This window comes from Castanea sativa, chromosome 5 (genome assembly GCF_040712315.1).
Source record: "Castanea sativa cultivar Marrone di Chiusa Pesio chromosome 5, ASM4071231v1".
In the NCBI taxonomy this organism is placed as follows: domain Eukaryota; kingdom Viridiplantae; phylum Streptophyta; class Magnoliopsida; order Fagales; family Fagaceae; genus Castanea; species Castanea sativa.
Genome location: NC_134017.1, coordinates 1543022 through 1564191, shown reverse-complemented (window position 1 = coordinate 1564191; position 21170 = coordinate 1543022). Strand labels below are relative to the sequence as shown.

The 21170-nt window shown below is 34.2% G+C and overlaps 1 protein-coding gene across 2 annotated transcripts; it reads right to left on the bottom strand.

The window, feature by feature from the left end:
* Positions 1-9218: 9218 nt before the first annotated feature.
* Positions 9219-17132, bottom strand: LOC142633255 (pleiotropic drug resistance protein 1-like). Of its 2 annotated transcripts, none has more exons than XM_075807470.1 (24): positions 16571-17132; positions 16352-16472; positions 16169-16257; positions 15987-16071; positions 15711-15870; positions 15511-15587; positions 15154-15207; positions 14968-15058; positions 14582-14883; positions 14195-14476; positions 13775-14091; positions 13525-13685; positions 13320-13423; positions 13084-13234; positions 12877-12999; positions 12644-12801; positions 12200-12532; positions 11569-11859; positions 11394-11477; positions 11160-11293; positions 10788-11015; positions 10532-10703; positions 10177-10431; positions 9219-10061 (listed from the first exon to the last, which is right to left on the bottom strand). In XM_075807470.1, the coding sequence occupies exons 1-24, from the start codon at positions 16894-16896 to the stop codon at positions 9798-9800; spliced, it is 4362 nt and encodes a 1453-aa protein (XP_075663585.1). In that variant the 5' UTR covers positions 16897-17132; the 3' UTR covers positions 9219-9797. The 2 variants fall into 2 exon arrangements, with proteins under 2 accessions (XP_075663585.1, XP_075663586.1); XM_075807471.1 differs by having other exon boundaries at positions 9221-10061; positions 12644-12786.
* Between the last annotated feature and the right edge of the window lie 4038 nt (positions 17133-21170).

The following is a 21170-nucleotide window of genomic DNA, read 5'->3' as shown; positions in this document are numbered from 1 at the left end:
ATGAGGGGGGTGCACATTCACAAAACTTGATGTGTAAGTTTAAAGAAAAGAGATGAGATTCTAGAAGGAGAATATTTGGATCTAGATTGTCATAGCATTGAACAACCGTGATAGCTATTGCGGTTGCTATTGGCTTCTATGTAAATTAAATGCCTACAACACATATAGATGTAGCAATAGTGTTTATTGGAATTCTTTTGATAGTATTTGATTTACAAAATACATTAGAGCGAAAAGTGAATTTATATAGTGAGACTGATTTACAATTAAAATGAAGTTGTATGTTTTCATTGTTTCAAAATTGAATTTTTATTTTGAATTTGAGCCAAGTAAACATACAAAGGTTGCAATCCTTTGCAAATAATTTTCCCATTGTCTTTTTTTCTTTTTCTTTTTCTTTTTCTTTTTTTCTTTTTAGCTTTTTCTTGGTTGGCAAATTAGTCTTTCCTTGATTCTTTTAACTTTTTCTTATAATGTACCACTGCACACCCTTGGTGCGATGGTCATTCTATAAGTATAAGTACTTATGAGGCATGGGGGGGCAAGGGCGCGTGCAAGCTCCGATGGCTTCACGGCTTCCACCAAGTTGTAGATCGGTGCAAAACGATCTTAGTGGTACCTTCAGAAAACTTATCGGAGCAAGTGTCATGGCGGTGCAGAAAGAGGCAGTAGTCTTTGCAGTGTAAAACTCCTCAACGATGATTGCTACAGGTCTGGAACCCAAGGATGATGTCTGGAAGACGTCAAAAGTTCAATGGCGAAAGGCTGTAGTAGTTGAAGGCTCCGATGGCTTCACGGCTTCCACCAAGTTGTAGATCGGTGCAAGACGATCTCAGTGGTACCTTCAGAAAACTGATCGGAGCAAGTGTCGTGGCGGTGCGGAAAGAGGCAGTAGTCTTTGCAGTGTAAAACTCCTCAACGATAATTGCTACAGGTCTGGAACCCAAGGATGATGTCTAGAAGACGTCGAAGGTTCAACGGCGAAAGGCTGCAGCAGTTGTTATGGCGGTAGAAGCGATGTTGAGAATGGAGTAACACCAATAAAAGACAAAACTGCTAAGAAAAATGTTAGAGCAATGACTCTAATACCATGTTAGAAATACTGAATTTGGTAGTATTGTATTTCTCACTGAAACAATATATATGAGTGCATTTATATAGGAGGCATATGAGTGCAGTACAAGTAAGAATGTAGTACAATATGTACTATACAAGTAAGTAATCTAGTTGGGCCAAGCCCACAATACTATACACACGTTAACATTTTCATACCCCTATATTGGAAAAAAGCAAGTACCTGAATTCTCTTCTCGTTTACGAATGTGGGCATAGAACTGGTAGGTGAGACCGTGAGAGGTGAGACAAGCTAGGAGGGGAAGTATAACTTTCAGGGGCAAGGATCGCCAAGGAAATAAAATTTTTTCAGGCCTTTTCAGTATGAGTAAAACAAGCAGGACAATGTTTCTATGTTCTGCAGTTAAGAGAGGCTCTGTATGTGGCTGAAGACAAAGGACTACATATACGAAGGATAGAGATATAAGAGTTCTAGAACTGTGCCATTGTGTTGTTGCACGTTAAACAGATTAACCACTGGTTCAGAAAGAATGACGGTTGTCTTCTTACATTTGGAAAAGAGAATAGTGTAGGAAGTTGCTAAATTAGTATCACAGGAAAATAGGCAAATGAACTCTGTTACACATAACGTGTAACTGTGGTCTAATAGTTTAATTTTCCTTTCATAATCACTGCAACTCATGAAAGAAAAATTTTGAAAGGGCTACCAAAAAAGTGAAGGTTTAATTAGCACCAAGGAATGACGGCTCAAATGGACAAGACAAACATGACCAAAGTCTCTCTCTATCTCTCTTTGTTTAGTTCCTCCTTAAATTAAACAAAGCCTCTCTATAAAAATTGAACAAGTACCCCAGAAATCAAATAATTTAACTAGGAGTAGGAGAGAAAATGGAAACACTCATTTCAAAAAAACGGTATAACCAAGATCAAAACCAAACTTATAGTTGATGCCTGATCACAGATCTCAGATTTTTACTTCCTTTTGTTTTATAAGGTACATGAGAACCCTAACCGGAGATGCTATTTTAACAAACTGTTCTTAAAAGCATTTCTTTATATCCACCACGGATTCTTCACACATATATATTCTACAGTTGTTATCTGACAGTAGCTATATAGATCAAGGTCAGTGATAAGATTGTGAATAGAAATTTGTAAAGATAATATAACTTTATTTATAGTAACTCATCAATCATCACCATATATAAGTCCACATGCAACGTCAAGTCACCCCAAAATTAATGAAGTATATATAAAACTACATTGGTGCAGTAGATTTTCACATCACATGTGTATCAATGCAACAATAACACAAACACTTAAAACCAGCTTACTAACTGGAGAAAAATCTAGCTAGGCACCTAACTTTGTACCACAAGTTCTACCACGACCTGAATATGACTGATTGTGAGTGATAGAAAAAAAATGAGTAATGTTATCAACACATAAAAATGTATAACTTTATGCAACAATTTTTCATGTGGCGAGTAGTGATTGGAGGATGTGTGATGGTAGGCTATATGTGGACACACTTTCACCACTCATAACTTACTGCGTGGCGAGTTGTGGCACAAAGTTGTGCATTTTTACACGACCCTAGCATTACTAAAAAAAGTAGTAAATTCATGTGAAAATAATAAGCAGTCAATTATAATCTATCACATTAAAAGTATGGCATAAAAGTTGTGTTCATAGAAAATACTCTATCAAGAGTCCGTTTGAGAACAACTTATTTAGCTAAAACTGAAAACTTTTTACTGAAAATACTGTAAATAAAATTAAAAGGTAATTGAAATAGTACAATTTGACCCATAAATAGTATCATAAAATGTAATAGGATCTATAAATAGTAGTAAAAATAAACTAAATAGTAAAAAAAAAAAAAAACTGATTTATTAAGCCAATGTCAAATAAACCCCGACTATCTCAACAAATTTAAGTGGAAATAAAAAAGTTACGTCATTCCTAAATAGAATTCATAACCTTCAACCTAAAATTGTAACATGGCATGCTAAAACTTCAGCAGTTTAATTCACATGCTGAAATGACCGAAAACTTTCTGAACTTTGTCTCCCATATCTCAGCAACCAAACATAAGTCAAGGGTTTAAATTACTTTTTCTTCATCACAATAGGAAGATATATCTGTGTTTCTAGAACAACCATCAATTTACCTTTGCCAAAACATTTCACTGGCTCAAAAATTCAATATCATCCAGAAGTAAAAAGGCTCTAGAATAGCAAATTAAACATCCAGAAACATTGTCTTACGAAAAAAATAAAAAAAATTTGCAAAAGCATCTTGACCAGCCTTCAAAAGACAAACAAAAGAACCTGAAGAACCAAACAACTTAAAAAGACTATCTAAGATTAGTAGATTACTCGTGTTCTATAAGAAGAAACCAAGAAAACACCCATTTGACAAAACGATATAATTCTCACACCTTACAGAGATTACCAAGATCAAGACCCCAGCTGTCTATATCGACGACGCCAATCCAAATGTATAACGTTATAAGGGAAAAGAAGAAGAAGAATCTTTAGGAGTATAATTAAATTCCGTACCATCTCCTAGGACCCCACCACCGACGTGGCAGTGCACACGTCCCTCGTCTTGAAATCGTAGCCGTCAAATTCTGATGCATCCGCGCGGGAAAACAAGAACTGTAGGCATTGAATGGCCAAGAACCGACTTCATATCAAGGAAGGAAAAAAAAGTACATTGAATGGCTAAGACATACATCAATTTACTTCTACCAAAATATTTCAATGGCTCAAAAATTTAATATCACCCAGAAGTATAAAAGCTCTAACTGAAATAGCAAAGTCAGGGTACATTTGGTATGGTTATATGAGCAACATTTTTTAATTTTTAAATAATATTACACACATGGACGGAATTAAGATTCAAATTTAGGGGGCCAAATTTTTTTGTTCAAGAATTTTAAAAAGTTAAAATGTTAATACTAAAGGTTGATAACGATGCATTATTAGCATTTATTTTTTATTTTTTTGTATTTTTTTAAAATCAATAATAGATATTATAATCAAGAATAAATTAATGCTAATAATACATCGTTAAAGTAAAATTTTAAAATATACCAACTAATCCAAGCTAGTGAGCAGTAGATCTTAAAATAAAATAAAATAAAAATTTCAAGGATTGAGTTAAAGATACCAACTTATTCAAGTTGCTGGTAACACTAATTGGTGTGTGGATGGAGTGATTAGCAACATAGGAGTTGTCTCTATGGCTATGGGATGGAGTTACTTGAGAGAGACAAAAACTCTCAAATGAGAGGTAGAAATTAGGAAGACGTTATTGGGTTTTTGTGATTTGTTTTGCTAAGATTTATAATTGATTTGTTATATATATATATTTTAACTTAGACCACGTCCAAAGATTTTTTTTTTTTTATTATCTTAATATCTGAATTGTTTTATAGATTTTCCTTGTTGTCTGGATTTGTAAATTGTCCAAATTTTTAGCTAAATGTTTTTCTTGATATTTTTGGGACAACTAGATAAGGGATGATTTGATAATTTTTTTTTCATGGGTCAGCTTGTAAATTTTTTGGGAAAGAGGGGCCAAGTATATTTATTTTAGACTAAAAAGTATATTTTTTATGCTAATATATATACTTGGGAATTGTTTTTCAAAGGTTGGGGGGGCATGGCCCCCTCAACCCCAAGGTAGTTCTATCCCTAATTACACATATTTTTATACATTTTTTCACTCACACATATTTCTAAAAAATATAAATAACGGTACTAAATAGCCCCTCAACATCTAGAAACATGTCTTACAAAAAAACAAAAAACATCCAGAAACATTGCAAAGGCATCTTGACTAGTCTTCAAAACAAAAACAAAATAACCTGAAGATCAAAATAACATAAAAAGATTGACTAAGATTACTCATGCTCTGAAACTAAAAGAAACAAAGAAAACACCCATTTGGGATTGACGAATGAAGAGGCCGTGTTTCCTTGGCAAAAATGGGCTTTTGCCCATTTCGTGCAAAAAAATTAGCGTGTTGCCCCCTTTCCCAAACTAATTAGAGAAATGCCCCTCTTTTTAAACTCGATTTTCTCAAAATAGAGTTAAGTCCTATAGTGGCGTTTTAAGGAGTCTATAGTGACGTTTTAAGGAGCCTATAGTGGCGTTTTGGAACTCAAGCTCCATGAACTCGAGTTATAGGTAAAAAATAAAAATAAAAACTTGCATGGAACTCGAGTTCATGAAGCTTAAGTTCCAAAATGCCACTATAGGTCCTTAAAACGTCACTATAGGCTCCTTAAAATGTCACTATAAGGCTTTAGAATTTTTTTTTTTTGAAACTCTATTTTGAGAAAATCGAATTTTAAAAAAGAAGCATTTCCCTAATTAGTTTGAAAAAGAGGACAACACGCTAATTATTTTGCACGAAATGGGCAAAAGCTCATTTTCGCCCGTGTTTCCTACGAACTGTTGGTAATAACTATGTGAAATGTCATTTTCTTCTTTTGATTGAATGGGTGATATTTTATTTCATATTTTGATTATCATAAAAAATATATATGTCATATAATACATCTGAAACATATACAAAACAAATCCATTTATTAATATTGGGAAAAGGTGTAAATATCTCACGTCTAAACCATTCAAAAAGTATCATGCCCAGAATGAGAGATCAACTTCACAGGGCAAGGATTTGGTTGGGGCCATGGTTTGTTACAGGGCTGCGTCATTCCCAACAATGACCCCAACGCCCTCACCAAATATATTTCAAAGGTTTTAGTGACTGTTTGGATCACGTCCACGTTTTAGCGTTTTTCATTTTAGCTTTTCTTTTCTTTTTACTAGCGCTTGGTGCATTGTTCATAGGACATGAACAGTATATCAATGCATATGAGCAATATTTTTTAGTGTGAACAGTAACCAGAAATTATTTTTTTTTTGTTTTCAGTTTCAGTAAAATAAGCGGTATCCAAACGCACCCTTAATGTAAAATCATCACGTTCAGAACTATTCAACAAAAATACAAAGGGCACAGTCCCAAAGGGCACAACAGTAGCAGAGGACTCCTCTGAAACATAGAACTCAAGAACAATAGTGCCTATTCAGCAGGGCAAAATGACAAAATTCCATCAGCCTAGTAATAAGCTATGGAAGTAATCCAATAGCAGAAATAATCATCCACACACTTCAAAAATTCATGTGGGGTTATTTATTTTAAGAGACTAACACACATATAGCAACGTAGCATGAAATTAAACATTTTTCACGAAATTCACCTCGGTCGAAGAAGCTCTTGTGATGAAGAACCTACACGCCGCGGTCATTAGCATTTCTTATGCAGTTGCGTATTGCGACAAACAGGCCAACAATGAGGGTAATGAGGGTGATTATCACCGCAGCTACTTTCGGCCAATTAAGCAAGCCTTCTTCTTCCCTGATACAAAATGGTCAAATTGTATAAATAGGTTAGAATTATACTATAGTGATCAACAAAAAGAAAACATTATTATTAGTCTTATTTGGTTAAAACTTTAGTTTTAGTTTTTAAATGTGTTTATTTATGTACAATTATTTAAAGTAACCTTTATATATATAAGGTATAGTTATAGTTTCATGAATTTTCAAAAAAAAAAAACTCAACAAAAACTAAATTTAAATACATTATAAGTGTTAAAATGAAATTTATAGAAGTACCTAGCTATTGGCCGTCTCGTAAAGGCTTGACATCTTCTATATATCATTTCATTCTGATTTTAAGTTCCTTTGAGATCCGAATGAAAAATAATATTAAAATTTATAAGTTCCTTCTTCATAAAGTTAAAGTGAAAGAGGGGGTTAATAACCCAAAAAAAAAAAAAAAAACGTAAGGCATCGTTTTCTTCTTCTTCTTCTTCTTCTTTTCTTTTCAATGATTCCATCATGTTCTTAGGGGTTAACGCCTGAACAAAATTTTGTAGACTATTTACTTCACTTGTAATGATTATGGTTGTGATGATTATTGTAAAATCTTCCGATGAAGCACAATTTGATATATTTTTTTATGTTTAGTATTTACTTTGAAACACGAAATAAATATATTTCAAATGAAAGAAGATAATTTTCTCACATCCCTTAATGTCAAACCCATACTTATTTTTCTGTTGGAAGTGATTATTAAGTGGGATCAATACATATTGATGGCTCGTCTGGTTAAAAACTTTGCAGCAATGGAGAAATTCTCAACTTTCTCATCATCAAGTAAACAACAGCCTAGCCCCTCTCTATCAAAAAGAGTAAGCTGATTCCATGATTGAGCCAAATCGTCCATCCTCACTAGCACTCAAAACTGTTTCCCAAACCCCCAAAAAATATCCAACAAACCTAGTAATAATAGTATTGCTCCCAGGATACTAAAGCGTCTTCTAAGAAGGGACACACCAATTCTACTGTGTAAAGGAAATAGAGAGAAAAGACCCCACTTCTAAACACAGAGAAACTTTTTGTCAGTAGTTACTCTTGATACAAAAGAACCACACTCTTGATCAAAAGAAAAGTCCCATTTGTTGAGGCACAACAGACCCCTAATATTTTAGAGATGAAGTCAAATTATATGATTTCAATTCCAAGTGATTTTTGAACTCACGTACGTAGACTTGGTAACATTTGTTGCAACAAAATGTATTTTCGTTGATGAAAATTTTCGTCATCAAAAGTCCTATATTTCGTCACAAGGACTTTTGGTGACGAAATTTGTTTTTTGACTACGAAATTGGTTTCGACGTGTATACAGCATTGTCAAAAGTCCTAGCGATAAAAAAATTCATATCCAAAAGGTTCGACTATTTTCTTTAAAAAAAAAACTTGTAAAGTTGTGATTTACAACTATTTTGTGTTGGCTTTAATTCCGTGCCAAATTTGATTGTAATTTTGTTCAATCTTTTATACCATGTACTTTATGTGGGATTTTATTGTAAGGGTTATGTGATAGAGAAAGAGAGTATGAAGACTCAAGCTTTTAAAGGCAAAAGATTTCTCGCGGGTAGCTCACGACTAAGCATCCCGCGAAGTGATGCATGTGCCCTCCACATGACTAGAATGCGAAGAGTCATGACAGATGGTGACAGCTGGATTTCGCGAGTGTCTCGCGAGTAAGGCCTTCCCGCGAGATACCCACGAAACAGTCTGTTTTACTATTTTGTCCTATTTACTCCACTACATTCTCAATCACACTATATATACCATCATTACCCACATATTGAGTAGAGAGCTTTTCAAAGGAAAAAATCCTAACCTCAACCCTTGAGAGTGTGAGATTGTCATACCCACAATTCTATATATAATCTATTGTGGTTTTCCTCTACTCTTACCTCTCCATTTCTAAATCTTTGAGAGGTTGATAGCTCAAACACTTATCACACCCATACTGAGTGTCTAGTGAGTTTTGGTGCTGCTGGGATGCATTGGAAGAAGCCAAGCTTTGGCGGATACAATCGGGTGCATTGCGGGATCCGGAAAGCTAGACAAGACACGGCTCCAAGAAGCCTTGTTGGAGTAGGAGCTTGGAGGGCTTAGGTGCATTCGGTAGACTAGGCTTGGAGGGTCTTTTGCTATTCGTGTATCCCAATTTATTGTCTAGTGGATCGATTTACCACTTGAAGGGCGGCAAAGAGGTTTTTCACCGAGCTCTTCAGTTTTATCTTCGATAACACATCGGCATGTTATCTTGTGTTTGTATCTCTCTTCCCTACTCTTTTAGCTTTCATTTTACTGCTGTGTTTTATTGAATATGGCTTAGAGTAGTTGTTTTGTTTGTTTGTTCGCATTTATTCTATTCCGCACTTAGTTTAAGTTAAAGTAAAATCAATTGAGCCGTAATTTTTAATTTGGGGTCTAATCAGCTTTTGTGTTTTTAACACAATTTTGAGCTTTCAAAACTATTGGTGATGAAAACATTTTGTCACCTAATGTTTTCCTCGCTAAATACATTATTTAGTGAAGAAATAGTTTCGTCGTATAAATGGTGATGAAATGTGAATTTCGTCGCTATATATTAACTTTTATTGACAAAAAAAAATTTCGTCACTAATATTCATCACCAAAAATACATATTCTTGTAGTGATTGTAACTCACAACCTAGCTAAACATACTAGACATGTTAGAGTTTTTCCATTGTGAATAGAGGATGTTCCTCCACATGTGATCTATGTTCTTTTTGCTAATCATGGCTAACTTTCTTTGAATAAAATTCAGGCCAAAAAGGGGTTTTACCCCTTTCAGCCAAACTTTCCAGCATTATGCCTCTATTTTGAAACTATTTAGAGATATGTCTCTGTTTTAAACTCAATTTTCTAAAAATCAAGTTTCAATGAAAAACTCGATTTAATGAAAATCGAGTTATAGGCAAAAAACTTGCAAAATCTTACATGGAACTCGAGTTCGCAAGTAACTCGATTTTTGTTAAATCGAGTTTTTCATTGTAACTCAATTTTTAAAAAATTGAGTTTCAAAATAGAGTCATATCCTTAAATAGTTTCAGAACAGTGACATTTTGCTAGAAAGTTTGACTGAAAGGGATATTTTGCCATTTTGGACAATAAAATTCATAGTATTCCTCCTCATAACAATAATAATAATAAAGTGCTTCAAAATACATCTTGTTGGTGTAAGAGACATAACATCTTGGACTTGCAAGATAGCAATAATCCTAAAAACATACTATACAAAATAATCAAAACAACCTTCTATCGCCTTTGGAAATTGAATATCTTGATGGAAACTGCGAAGATGAATGCAAAGAGTACTGCAACCCCAGCAACTACAGCCGCAACCACTCCTAGAAAATCATGCTTGTATCCAAAATAGCTTTTAACAAACTCTTTTACTGATTCATTATTGCCATCAGTCATCAACTCCTCTATATCTCCAAATTGAGAAACAACCAATCCATACAAAGTCCAAGCTACTGGACATGCCCAGTAGTACCATCTCCACCATATAGGAATCCTCTGTTGATTTCCAAGTAGATAAACGAAAAGAAAAGAAAAAAAGAAAAAGAGTTAGTAATTGTTAGATATATTTGTACACATGAAAACCTGCACATCAAAAGTGGAAAATACTTACAGTTCGTGGGATAATGAATCCTGAAAATAGATTCCATATTGCATAAAATGCGGACGATATTATGGAAGCAATATGGTGATTTGGCGTCACAGCCACAGTCATCATGCCGTAAAATGTAAAGTACAACAATGTGAAGTACATGAAAAATAGATACCAAAAGAATTTGGCAACAGTCCATTCAAACCCAATCATTGCATAAACTATAATGCCATAAAACACAGCTTGTGCAAAAACATATGGGAGCTCAATTGTAACCTGTGACAAAAGACAGTAAGTCGCATTAACGTACACAATTAGTGTAGACTAATACAGTAATACTCTATAGGTTAAGCCTGCAAGATGTGACCCTAGTTACCTGTGCAAATGCATATGGCAAGGCTGAATACATTCCAGCAGCTCTTTCTCTGTAGAAGACAGTTCGTTCAACTGCCACTACAGGCTGCACTGATGAAGCATTTTGGACACCAAGGAAGAGAACAGCAGCATACATGGAACCCATTGCATTAAATAAATCTTGTTGCCTCTTGCTGCCATTTAAAAATTATATTAAAATGTAGCAGTAATCCATTGGAGTGTTCAAAATTTCTCAAATTTTTGTAGTAGTAACTTACGTCTTGGAACCAAGGTCCCAGAACATTGTCCCAAATATCAAGGCTATGAAAATTGTGAACAGAAATCTCACGGCAGTGTATGGTGGGTTGCGCCAATAGGACCAGTGTTGCTTCCACAAGCAAGCCATGCATTGAGTGAAAAATGACTGTGCATATTGGGTTGGGAAATAGAGTTCTTTTTTATCAGGAGCAGGCTTGCTCAACTCTTGAATCAATGCCTTGTTCCTCCTAATGGATATGCCACATAGTTAGTAGAAGTTTTAGCCTTAAATTCAAAGAACATAACTACAACAAAGAACTTATTTAAACATTTCCCAGATAGTAGAATTGTTTTTCAATCATATAAAGCATTTAATATAACATTAAACATACCTGTACAAATCTGAGTTTCTGTACACATTAGTAAAATCAACACCCAAAGCTATTTCCTCTGCTGAAGATGTAACTTCCAACATCCAAGTTGCTGGATTGTAACCATCTTTAATTTTCTTGACTCCTTCAATGCTCTAGAAGCAAAGGAAAGGTATATGCATTAGGTAATATACAACATAAATAAATATTTATGGCCGTTGGGGGTTTGCAATTTTGATCTTCAAAGAATCCTACCTCAAAATACTTTATAAGATGGCTTGAGTGGTGTCCCAATGGCCCAACGTATATCTCTTGTCCTCCACGTTTCATTAGGAAAAGCTGCAAATACATGTTACATATGTTCCATACTCAAATCTAGAAGAAAACCAACACATTTGCACCGAGTTTGTTAATAGTTATTAGTCCTTACCTCATCAAAAGCTTCGAATATGTCAATGCTTGGCTGATGGATGGTGCACACAACTGTTCTTCCAGTGTCCACTGTGTTCCTAACTGTTCTCATAACAATTGCAGCAGCTCTTGCATCTAGACCTGAAGTTGGCTCATCCATGAATATTATGGAGGGGTTCGCCACAAGCTCAACTGCGATAGTGAGCCTCTTGCGCTGCTCAGTAGAGAGACCATTCACACCAGGCAACCCAACAAGTGCATTCCTCAATGGGTTTAGCTCCACAAGCTCCATGACTTCCTCAATGAACATCTGCAACCGTTTGTTAGAATCATGAATCAGGAATTTTGATAGTGATATAATAGTCAAGATATTTATTGCAAACTCAAACATCTTTAATATGGAATCATGCTTAACAATTAACAATAGAATATGATTTATTGAGCTTAATCGTGCTCATATTGTCTTAGTCTGCAACCATACGAAGAGAAAAAAGCTCATATATGACAATATTCAAGTGAGCTAAATTTACGCATTTTCCAAAGTCTAGCATGAGCACTAGCCAAAGTGACATACTGTCAATCGCACTTAAAAAGTAGGAAGAAATGCAAACAGTTAAACCATAAACTAAAGTGACCTTTGAGATACCAACCTTTATGGTTTCTGAACCAACTTTAGAGGATAAGCGAAGCCATGCTGAGTAGAGCAAGGACTCATACACAGTAACATGAGGAGAATGAATGTCATTTTGCTCACAGTACCCAGAAATTCGAGCAAATGTTTCTTGGTTCTTTGGGAACCCTGAGATTGTGATGTTCCCTTCAATATATCCACCAGTTTTCCTACCAGCTAGCACATCCATTAGAGTTGTTTTACCAGCACCACTAACACCCATCAAAGCTGTGAGAACACCTGGCCTAAAAGCACCACTCACACCTTTTAGAAGCACCAATTTATCCTCAATAACACCCTGGCTCTTCATTTCCTAAAAGTCCAACCAAAACAGTTAGGTCTCAAGTTTCTTCTTTTGGGACAATATTAATTTGAAAGCCTACAAGAAAATTTTTAACTTTAAAATATCTATGACTTGAGTTACCTGTGGCATGTCAACAGAATATATAATATCATCAAATGTGATAGAATGTTGATCAAATGGAAGAACCATTCCTTTTTTCCCATTACGACTGGCCTCAATTTTAGATCCTGACCTTGTAGATGAGCTACTTCTCCTCCTACTCCCTACACGTCCATTAACTTTAGTTGGAAACTAAAAGGCAATAAAACAATGATACTCACAAGATACAATACACAATATTTGCAACATATTACCTATGTTGGAATGGTGACTTGAGCTATTTCCTCTGAGTGTTAACTGTATGCCTTCTCTTGTCCTCTGCCCTTGTTCATTGTTTTCTAGTTCATCTGATTTTATAGTCTGTGCCTTTCCAAATGCTGTACAAAAAATGGTACATCATTAAAAAAAAAAAAAAGTCCCAAATTTATACAATATATAGTGGAAAAGGTGGAGATGCCCACGGTTAAGATAGGCAAGAGCCAGAGTGAAAATGATGTTGAAAACTAGTAGGAATCCAACTAGTGCTCCTACGCCAATCCAATACCAATATGCTTGTGTGAAGAACCCACGAGACTTCAAAACTGAAATTCCCAGTGCTTCCGTTGTATTACCCTATATTATTACAATTTAATCAAGTATTAGCTTGTTATTAACCGGAAGACAGCATAAATGTTCAGATGCATAGTCAAGAAGTTACATTTCTCCAGTTTCCCCCCAAGAACTCATTCACCACTATTGCATTTTGTCCGTACATCAAAGGTGATATCCAGTAACCCCATATCCACCATTTCTTTATATCATCTATAGAAGTAAGTCAACAAATGAAAAGGCAGCTCTTAAAGGTATATTATAACAAACTGAAAAAAGGTTTAAATAAATTTCTGAGTTTAGTATATTGTTACCTTTGGAAAGTATAAAGCCACCTAAGGCAAAAAGTAAGAGCAATGCAAAGGACCCAAAAGTGTTGGCAACAATCATGTTTCTACCCATAGCTCCAATAGATCGGAATAATGCAGAAGCCATTTGGTTTACAAGTAAGAGTAGAAGGTATTGTTTAAACAATCTGCAATATGTATATTTGAATATATTGGTCAGAATATAACACACAAGCTAAAGCAATATCTAAATGAGCCACAATATCATTATAATTACCTTCCGGGACTTGGATCAAATCCAATGACATAATAGGTCATAAATACCCAAACTCCAACTTCTAAAAATGTTACTGGAATCTTGAGGATCCACGTTGGAAGAGCATATACCCAAGAAGGATAGAAGAGGAGATCCCTTTGCTTGTAAAAGACAGGAAGCTTTACAATCGTCATAGAAAGCTCTGCCATTCCATTAAACATAATCATAATCACAGTGAAGAACAAAGCACCCGTATAAATTGATCCATCGGTTACTGATTCACGAGGCATCTTGGTCCGTAAGAAAAGTGTCATTGCAATCAAAGCCATCATAAAAAGCTAAAAGGACAAAAACCAAACAAACAAACAAACAAAAGTTAAAAATTGCAATCACACTAAATGCAAATTAAAGCAAGAGTAAAGAATTAAGTTTTAAGCCTACTTGTGTAAGCTTGAAGATATAAACAAATGAATTCCTCTTCATCAGAAGGTATTCTCTTGAGAAATTAGCTTTTAACAGCTCCTTCTTGTTAACACCATACTTGTTGGTTGTCAAAGCAGCCGGGTGGCTTTTACTCTTGTCATATGGAACTGAAACTTCATCTCCTATACTCCTGCCAACATGGAATGATTGGAATGCCTCAGCAAATTCTTGAACTGTGACAAAACTATACGGCTCATCTTTGCATGCCCAGTACTGCTCCTGATCTTTCCTTGATGTCACCTGTCATAATCACATATAATACAGATGAGAACTCCACATGTAAGGCTCATCCTTAAGTTTTTTATTAGTATGGATGAGATTAAAAAAAAATAGATTAACACTAACCTCTTGCAAGAAGTCAGCTACGCCTTTTCGTTCTGGACATTTAAAACCCATGGATTCAAAAAAGTCAAGAACTAGCTCACGGGGACCCTGGTACACAATGTAGCCATCAGAGAGGAGAATAATGTCATCAAAAAGATTATATGTCTCTGGTGCTGGCTGCAGTAGAGAGATGACTGCTGTTCCATCAAGAATGTGAACATATTGCTTGAGTGAATTCACAATTTGGAAAGTTGTTGAACTGTCCAATCCAGTTGATATTTCATCCATAAACAATGCCTTTGCTGGTCCAACCAACATCTCCCCTATAATTTGATTCAATATAGATTAGCATACATCCAATTTCATATCAATTAAACTGAATTCTATTTGCTATTGATTCGATATACCTGTTGTAACACGCTTCCTTTGTCCACCAGAAATACCCCTTATCATTTCATCTCCAACCATGGTATCAGCACACACATCTAAACCCAAGACCTGTATAATTGAAGCAAATTAAAGATATTAAAGTATATTATGTTTACTGTTTCTTAATAGTCATAAGCCTATGCCAAAACCGGCAATGTTGTTACCTTTAATGTATAATCTGTCACCACAGTTGCCTCTTGGCCTTCAGTTGTGGCAGCCTGATATATTAGAAGCCAATAAACAAAAGAAAGCCACCATCACTCACTTGAATAAGTTATGTTACAAATAAAATTAAAGATGCTACTCAATCCAAAATTGAACATAAATAATCAACTATAATATGAATTATGGCAAAGATTACAGTTGCAACCATTTTTATTATGTTTGGAATCTCAATTGTTAAATGAGGTCCAGATACAGTTTCCTTAGAAGGGAAAAACTAGTACTATAAATCTCAATCTAAGTGAAATACAAGAGATCAGCTTAAGATACAAATTATAGGTCAATAGCTTCTGTCTCACCTTCATGTAGATATCAATATCTGGATCTGGCTTGATATTTGCCTCTTTCTCTCTTCTGGACAACTCTGCTAGCATATCTGCAAATTACCAAAACAACGGTCATTCTTCCTAATATTACATATTACTCATGACATTTCATCTAGAAATGTATATTGAAGGAAAGCTATAAAATAAGTGATCCTGTCACTAAATTAACTGACCGTAGCGTGATCCAACCCCTTGGCACCTTGCAGAGAAGGCCAGGGTTTCTCTTACAGTCATTTCTCCAATATGGAGATCATATTGACTGATATAGGCAGCAGTTCTCTGGGGTACAAACTCATTCATGCCATGGCCATTGTAAGTCACCCTCCCAGACAACTGAAGAAGAATTTAATACTTTTTTTCTTTTAATCATTGATGATACTAAAGATTTAAATAGAGTAAAGAATTGCAAATTTAAGGATGAGTTGAAGCTGAAATCAAATTATTTTCACCTTTAGATCAGGGTCAAGCTTTCCAGCCAAAGCCAACAAGAGTGTTGTCTTCCCAGAACTTGGAGGACCCAATAGCAATGTCATTCTGCAAAATACATATGCAGAAAATGAGAATGGTTCCCAGAAACTAATTGTAAACATTCAGAGTCCAATGCATATTATAGCTGAGGTTGATTTCTCACCTTCTAGGCTTGATGATTCCACTAACGTCTTTAAGGATAGACAACTGTTTCTTTTTACTTGGAAGAATATAGAGAGAATTTAAAAAACCCTGCGCACAGTGAAAAGTAAATTCAATAACTTAACAGAAACACTTCAAAAGCAAAATTGTGTAACTGACTAGTACATATTTTGCTGCTGGTTACCTCTACAATATTGACACTGAAGTTAAAGAATGTAGGCAAAGCTCTGCCACCCACATATGCTTCTGCCTTAACATTTAGGTGCTCAAATCGTACTTCAATTGTTGGAAGATCAATTCCAACTCTAATTAAATTCCAAGAAACCCGAGAAATTAAAATCCATTACAGTACAAACCAAAGTATATACGAAAATTTTGAAGCATAAATTGGCAGAACTCTTACCTATCTATCCGGTTCCTGACCTTCATCAAGAACTTCTCATTGTCCTCTTCTGCTACTTTCACCAGCCTCTCAAGCAATTGCTTCCTTTCTTCAAATCCAAGACTTTCTATATTGATTTCATTAGCCTCGCCTTTTGAGGTAGTTAATATACCTTTTCTTAGACGATCAAACGTAGGAAGCTTTTCAAGGGCAGCCCATTTGAGAGCTTCTTCATCGTCTTCTTCACGTGAAGACCTGTTGAAAACTTCCACAGAGTTGTTCCTCCATAGGGAAGAACTATTCACTCTTAAACTACTACTAGCCTTGTACATGTCACCTCCTTCCATTACAACCAAAAGCTAAAACCCACCAAGTCCCCCCGAAATATATATAATTTGTCAGAATTCAATTCAATGGGTGTAAATGTTCTAACTTTATGGCTAAAACCATGGACTGGTCCTGCTGCAATTACTGCGAAAGCCCACCAAAACCCAGAATGAGTTTCTGTTTCCGAAGTGAATTAACCAAAAAACAGATGATCAAACTCAGTATACTTTTTTCTCCGTATGTTGGTTTGGAACTTGTCCCAACAATGAACATTATTGGCTCGTCAATAATGTTCATATATATATAGAGGACATAGTAGTGGCTTTTATTGAAGTGTATTCACATTACAATATCCTATGATGCTTCGTACGTACGTGGGAACTGGCGCGGAAACTCAAATGTTGAAATGTAAATATTCAATTAAAGTGTGACCTTTGGTTCATGGACTAGAAAATATTAGGTGCCACCTATTTCGAAAACGTTTTTCGTAAACTCCAAATATATTCATTATTGTTTAGCAAAAAAAACATATATTCATTATTGTGTACCAAACCAAAACGTTTTTCGATTCTCAAAAAAAAAAAAAAAAAAACGTTTTTCATAAACTCCAAATATATTTATTATTGTTTAGCAAATATATATATATATATATTCATTATTGTGTACCAAACTAAGGTTTTTTTGGTCATTTAATTATTAGTATTATGACAATTAATATACAATTTTTTTTTTTTCGTGGAGAAACCTACATACAAATCTTGGATAGAAGTTATTGTTTTTTTTTTTTCCTTTACAAAACCCAACTTATGTGTTGAAAAGGTAGAAATTCAATTTCAATGTCACTTTGGTCCTTTGGACTTGAAAAAAAGATGCCAATTCTTTTTACATAATTTTTCGTAAACTCTAAATATATTCATTCTTGTGTACCAAGCCAAAGTTTTGTTAGCAATTTAATTATTATTGCACTAATTAACATACAAATCTTGGATAAAAGTTATAGTTTTTTTTTTTATCCCTTACAAAACCAATTTATATGTTGAAAAGGAAGAAATTCAATTTCAATGTCATCACTTTGGTCCTTTGGAATTGGAAAAAGATGCCACTTCTTTTTACAAAGATTTTGTCACTAAAAAGTCAAAATATATTCATTCTTGTTTACCAAGCCAATCTTTTGTTAGCAATTTTATTATTATTACTCTAATTAACATACAAATCTTGGATAAAAGTTAAAGTTTCTTTTCCCTCTTACGACAACTACAGGAGGGGCTTTTTATTTATTATTTTAATACTACAAGTGGGGGACCGCTTGTTTTGCTTACACCAAGGGGAAGGAAAGATCCAAACGCAAGTGTTCTGAAAGAATTTATTAAACAACACCACCAAGTTTAAGTTGTTATTTACTTTTACTTTTTTTTAACGTACTAAAACTTACTACGTGATGGGGAGAGAAATTTGAACCTCAAGTTCTCGATTTCGTGAGAATTAAATAATACCACCTAATCTTTTATTTTCTTCCCTTACAACAAGTGGGTGTGGGTGCATTTAGACAAAGTTCTCCACACAGGAATAACTGAATAAGGAGAATTGAGTAATATGAATGAGCTACAAGATCATTTGTATAGTAAATTTATTTACTTTAATATTCTCTTTGACATAGACCTTGGGATAGCTTATTTTCATTGAGTTATTTTACTTAAAAATAGTACAAGTTCTCAAAAAAAAAAAATGAAACTTTAGAAAATGATATATAAGATTATTTTAAAAATAAATTAGATTTTAAATTTATTGAACAAGCATCAACGTGTTGCTAACCGTCGAATTGAAGACACTCCACGAGAGAATTCTTGTTGGCCTAAGGTCCTAGCCACTAGGCCACCAATCGCATGGGTATATTTATTCATCATTAAACCCTACTTTTGGTATTGGCTTATATAAAGTTTAGATATGTCAAAGAAAGTGAGATCATATTTATTCAAACCTTTCTGACCTCCAATTGTAAACCACTTTCATATAACAAGTGTTATCAAGACAAGTGGGTGGACTTGGGAGAAGATTTTGCATTGGTATTTTGTAGGGCGAATATTGGGAGGGACGGTGCCCATAATTAATAAATATGGCAACTTTTTGACCATAATCTACAATGTTATGGATGGATTTGGGCGGCTGCTCAAACTTTCGTTCATCCGAAGATACCATTATTGGATTCTATAAGTCTATTCAAGATCACTTTTTTCTTTAATAATTATGATAGAATTTTAATTAATAATATCCATTTTGTGATGGTTATTTCTTATAATCACGATTTTATAAATTTTCAATTTGATGGGTATAATTTAAATAAAAATTTATTCAATATTTCAAGATCAATTATTCCACCTCTTACATAAATAGAATCCACCATTTTTGTAAGAGGGCATTGTTTTAAAAGGAATGAATAATTACCCGTTTATATAAACCGATTTATTTAATTACTTCAAAACTTAGCTAAATAAAAATATAATTGTATTTTGAAATTCTTGTGACTTTTGTTCTATTACTTTTTTTATTATGGGAAATCATCACTATTTTGATAACTAAATTATTGACTTTGACATAAACAATAAAGTCTATGAGCTACTTTTCAATTCAAAATAGTACTCTAGAGTTACTATATTCCAGCATTGCATCTCTGCATAGCTCAGCAGTTTTGTTTTGTTGGGAGAAGAAGGTAATGAACTAAGCAGTGATATCATCACATACGAAATAGAAAGTACCCGGCCAGACCCTTATTGTTTATTACATTTTTTTAGCTAAACTTAATAGTACTCTAGAGTTACTATATTCCAGCATTGCATCTCTGCATAGCTCAGCAGTTTTGTTTTGTTGGGAGAAGAAGGTAATGAACTAAGCAGTGATATCATCACATACGAAATAGAAAGTACCCGGCCAGACCCTTATTGTTTATTACATTTTTTTAGCTAAACTTAATAGTACTCTAGAGTTACTATATTCCAGCATTGCATCTCTGCATAGCTCAGCAGTTTTGTTTTGTTGGGAGAAGAAGGTAGTGAACTAAGAGCATCCACAGCAGTGGAACTAAAAATTTAGCAATTTAGCTCCATTAAAAGTTACTTTATCTATTTTACCTACACACATATTGCAGCAGTGGATCTATTTTAGCTTTCAACACAATAAAATAATATAAACATCACAATAAAATAATATATTTACCACAATAAAATAATACATCTCACTACAATAAAAACACCACAATAAAAAAGGTAATGTGAACACAAAATAAAAAATTAATTTTTTTTAGCTCTCATGAACAGTGCACATCTATCTATAGATGTGCATTTATATAATTTAAAAAAATATAGATTTAAATTTCCACAGATGCTTCTTTTTGGTGTTTTGGTGAAGCTAAAATAGCTATATAGCTATTTAGCTCCACTCCTGCAAATGCTCTAAGCAGTGATATCATCACATACGAAATAGAAAGTACCCGGCCAGACCCTTATTGTTTATTACAATTTTTTTAGCTAGACTTATTGTTGATTACTATAATTCTATCCAAGTGTCTAACTTGTGTCCCAAGAACATGGTTGCAATTAATAGTGGTGCACTGTTGGGTTACCAACAACAATAGTGTTTTCTTTGTGGGCCTGGACGGTGGTCCTTCTAGAACAAATGCATGTTGGGCATCATTAATATATCATAAATAAAGATGCGACTCTTACAAATCATAATGTCAATTAAAGTTTAATTAATGTATCATAATTAAAAGAATAAATGGTTTATTAATGGGTCATAAAGTAATATTTATTTATTAAGAGAACAAATGGTTTCTGTATTTTTTACAAGTCTCAGCTGGGCTTCTAGATAAAAAAGAATAGTTGAATATCATGGTTAAGGTTCACACTCTTGTGAAGCAAACACGAGGGGGAAATGACCAAAGAGAAAGTTGGAAAATGTTTTTTTTTTTCTTTCCTAATAAGAAAGTTGGGATTTGAAATTTGGAAATAGATCCTAATTTTCCTCCATATCCAATCCAATGCCGTGTAGTCCAAAAGTCAGTTTTAAGAGTTTTGTTGCCAAAGTAAAAGAAAACAGTTGGTAGTTTCACAAAATTGAGTACGGCCACTTTTTCATAGTAATGGATCGTGCGGCACATGTATCAAAAACCAACAAGTCGTGATTCATCATTTATGTGATAGTGAAAGCTCTTTTGTTTCAATTATTAATGGGCGTGCTTTTGGCAAACACGTGTCTTAATGAGTAATTCATACAATTTATGATTTTTTTTAGAAGATTG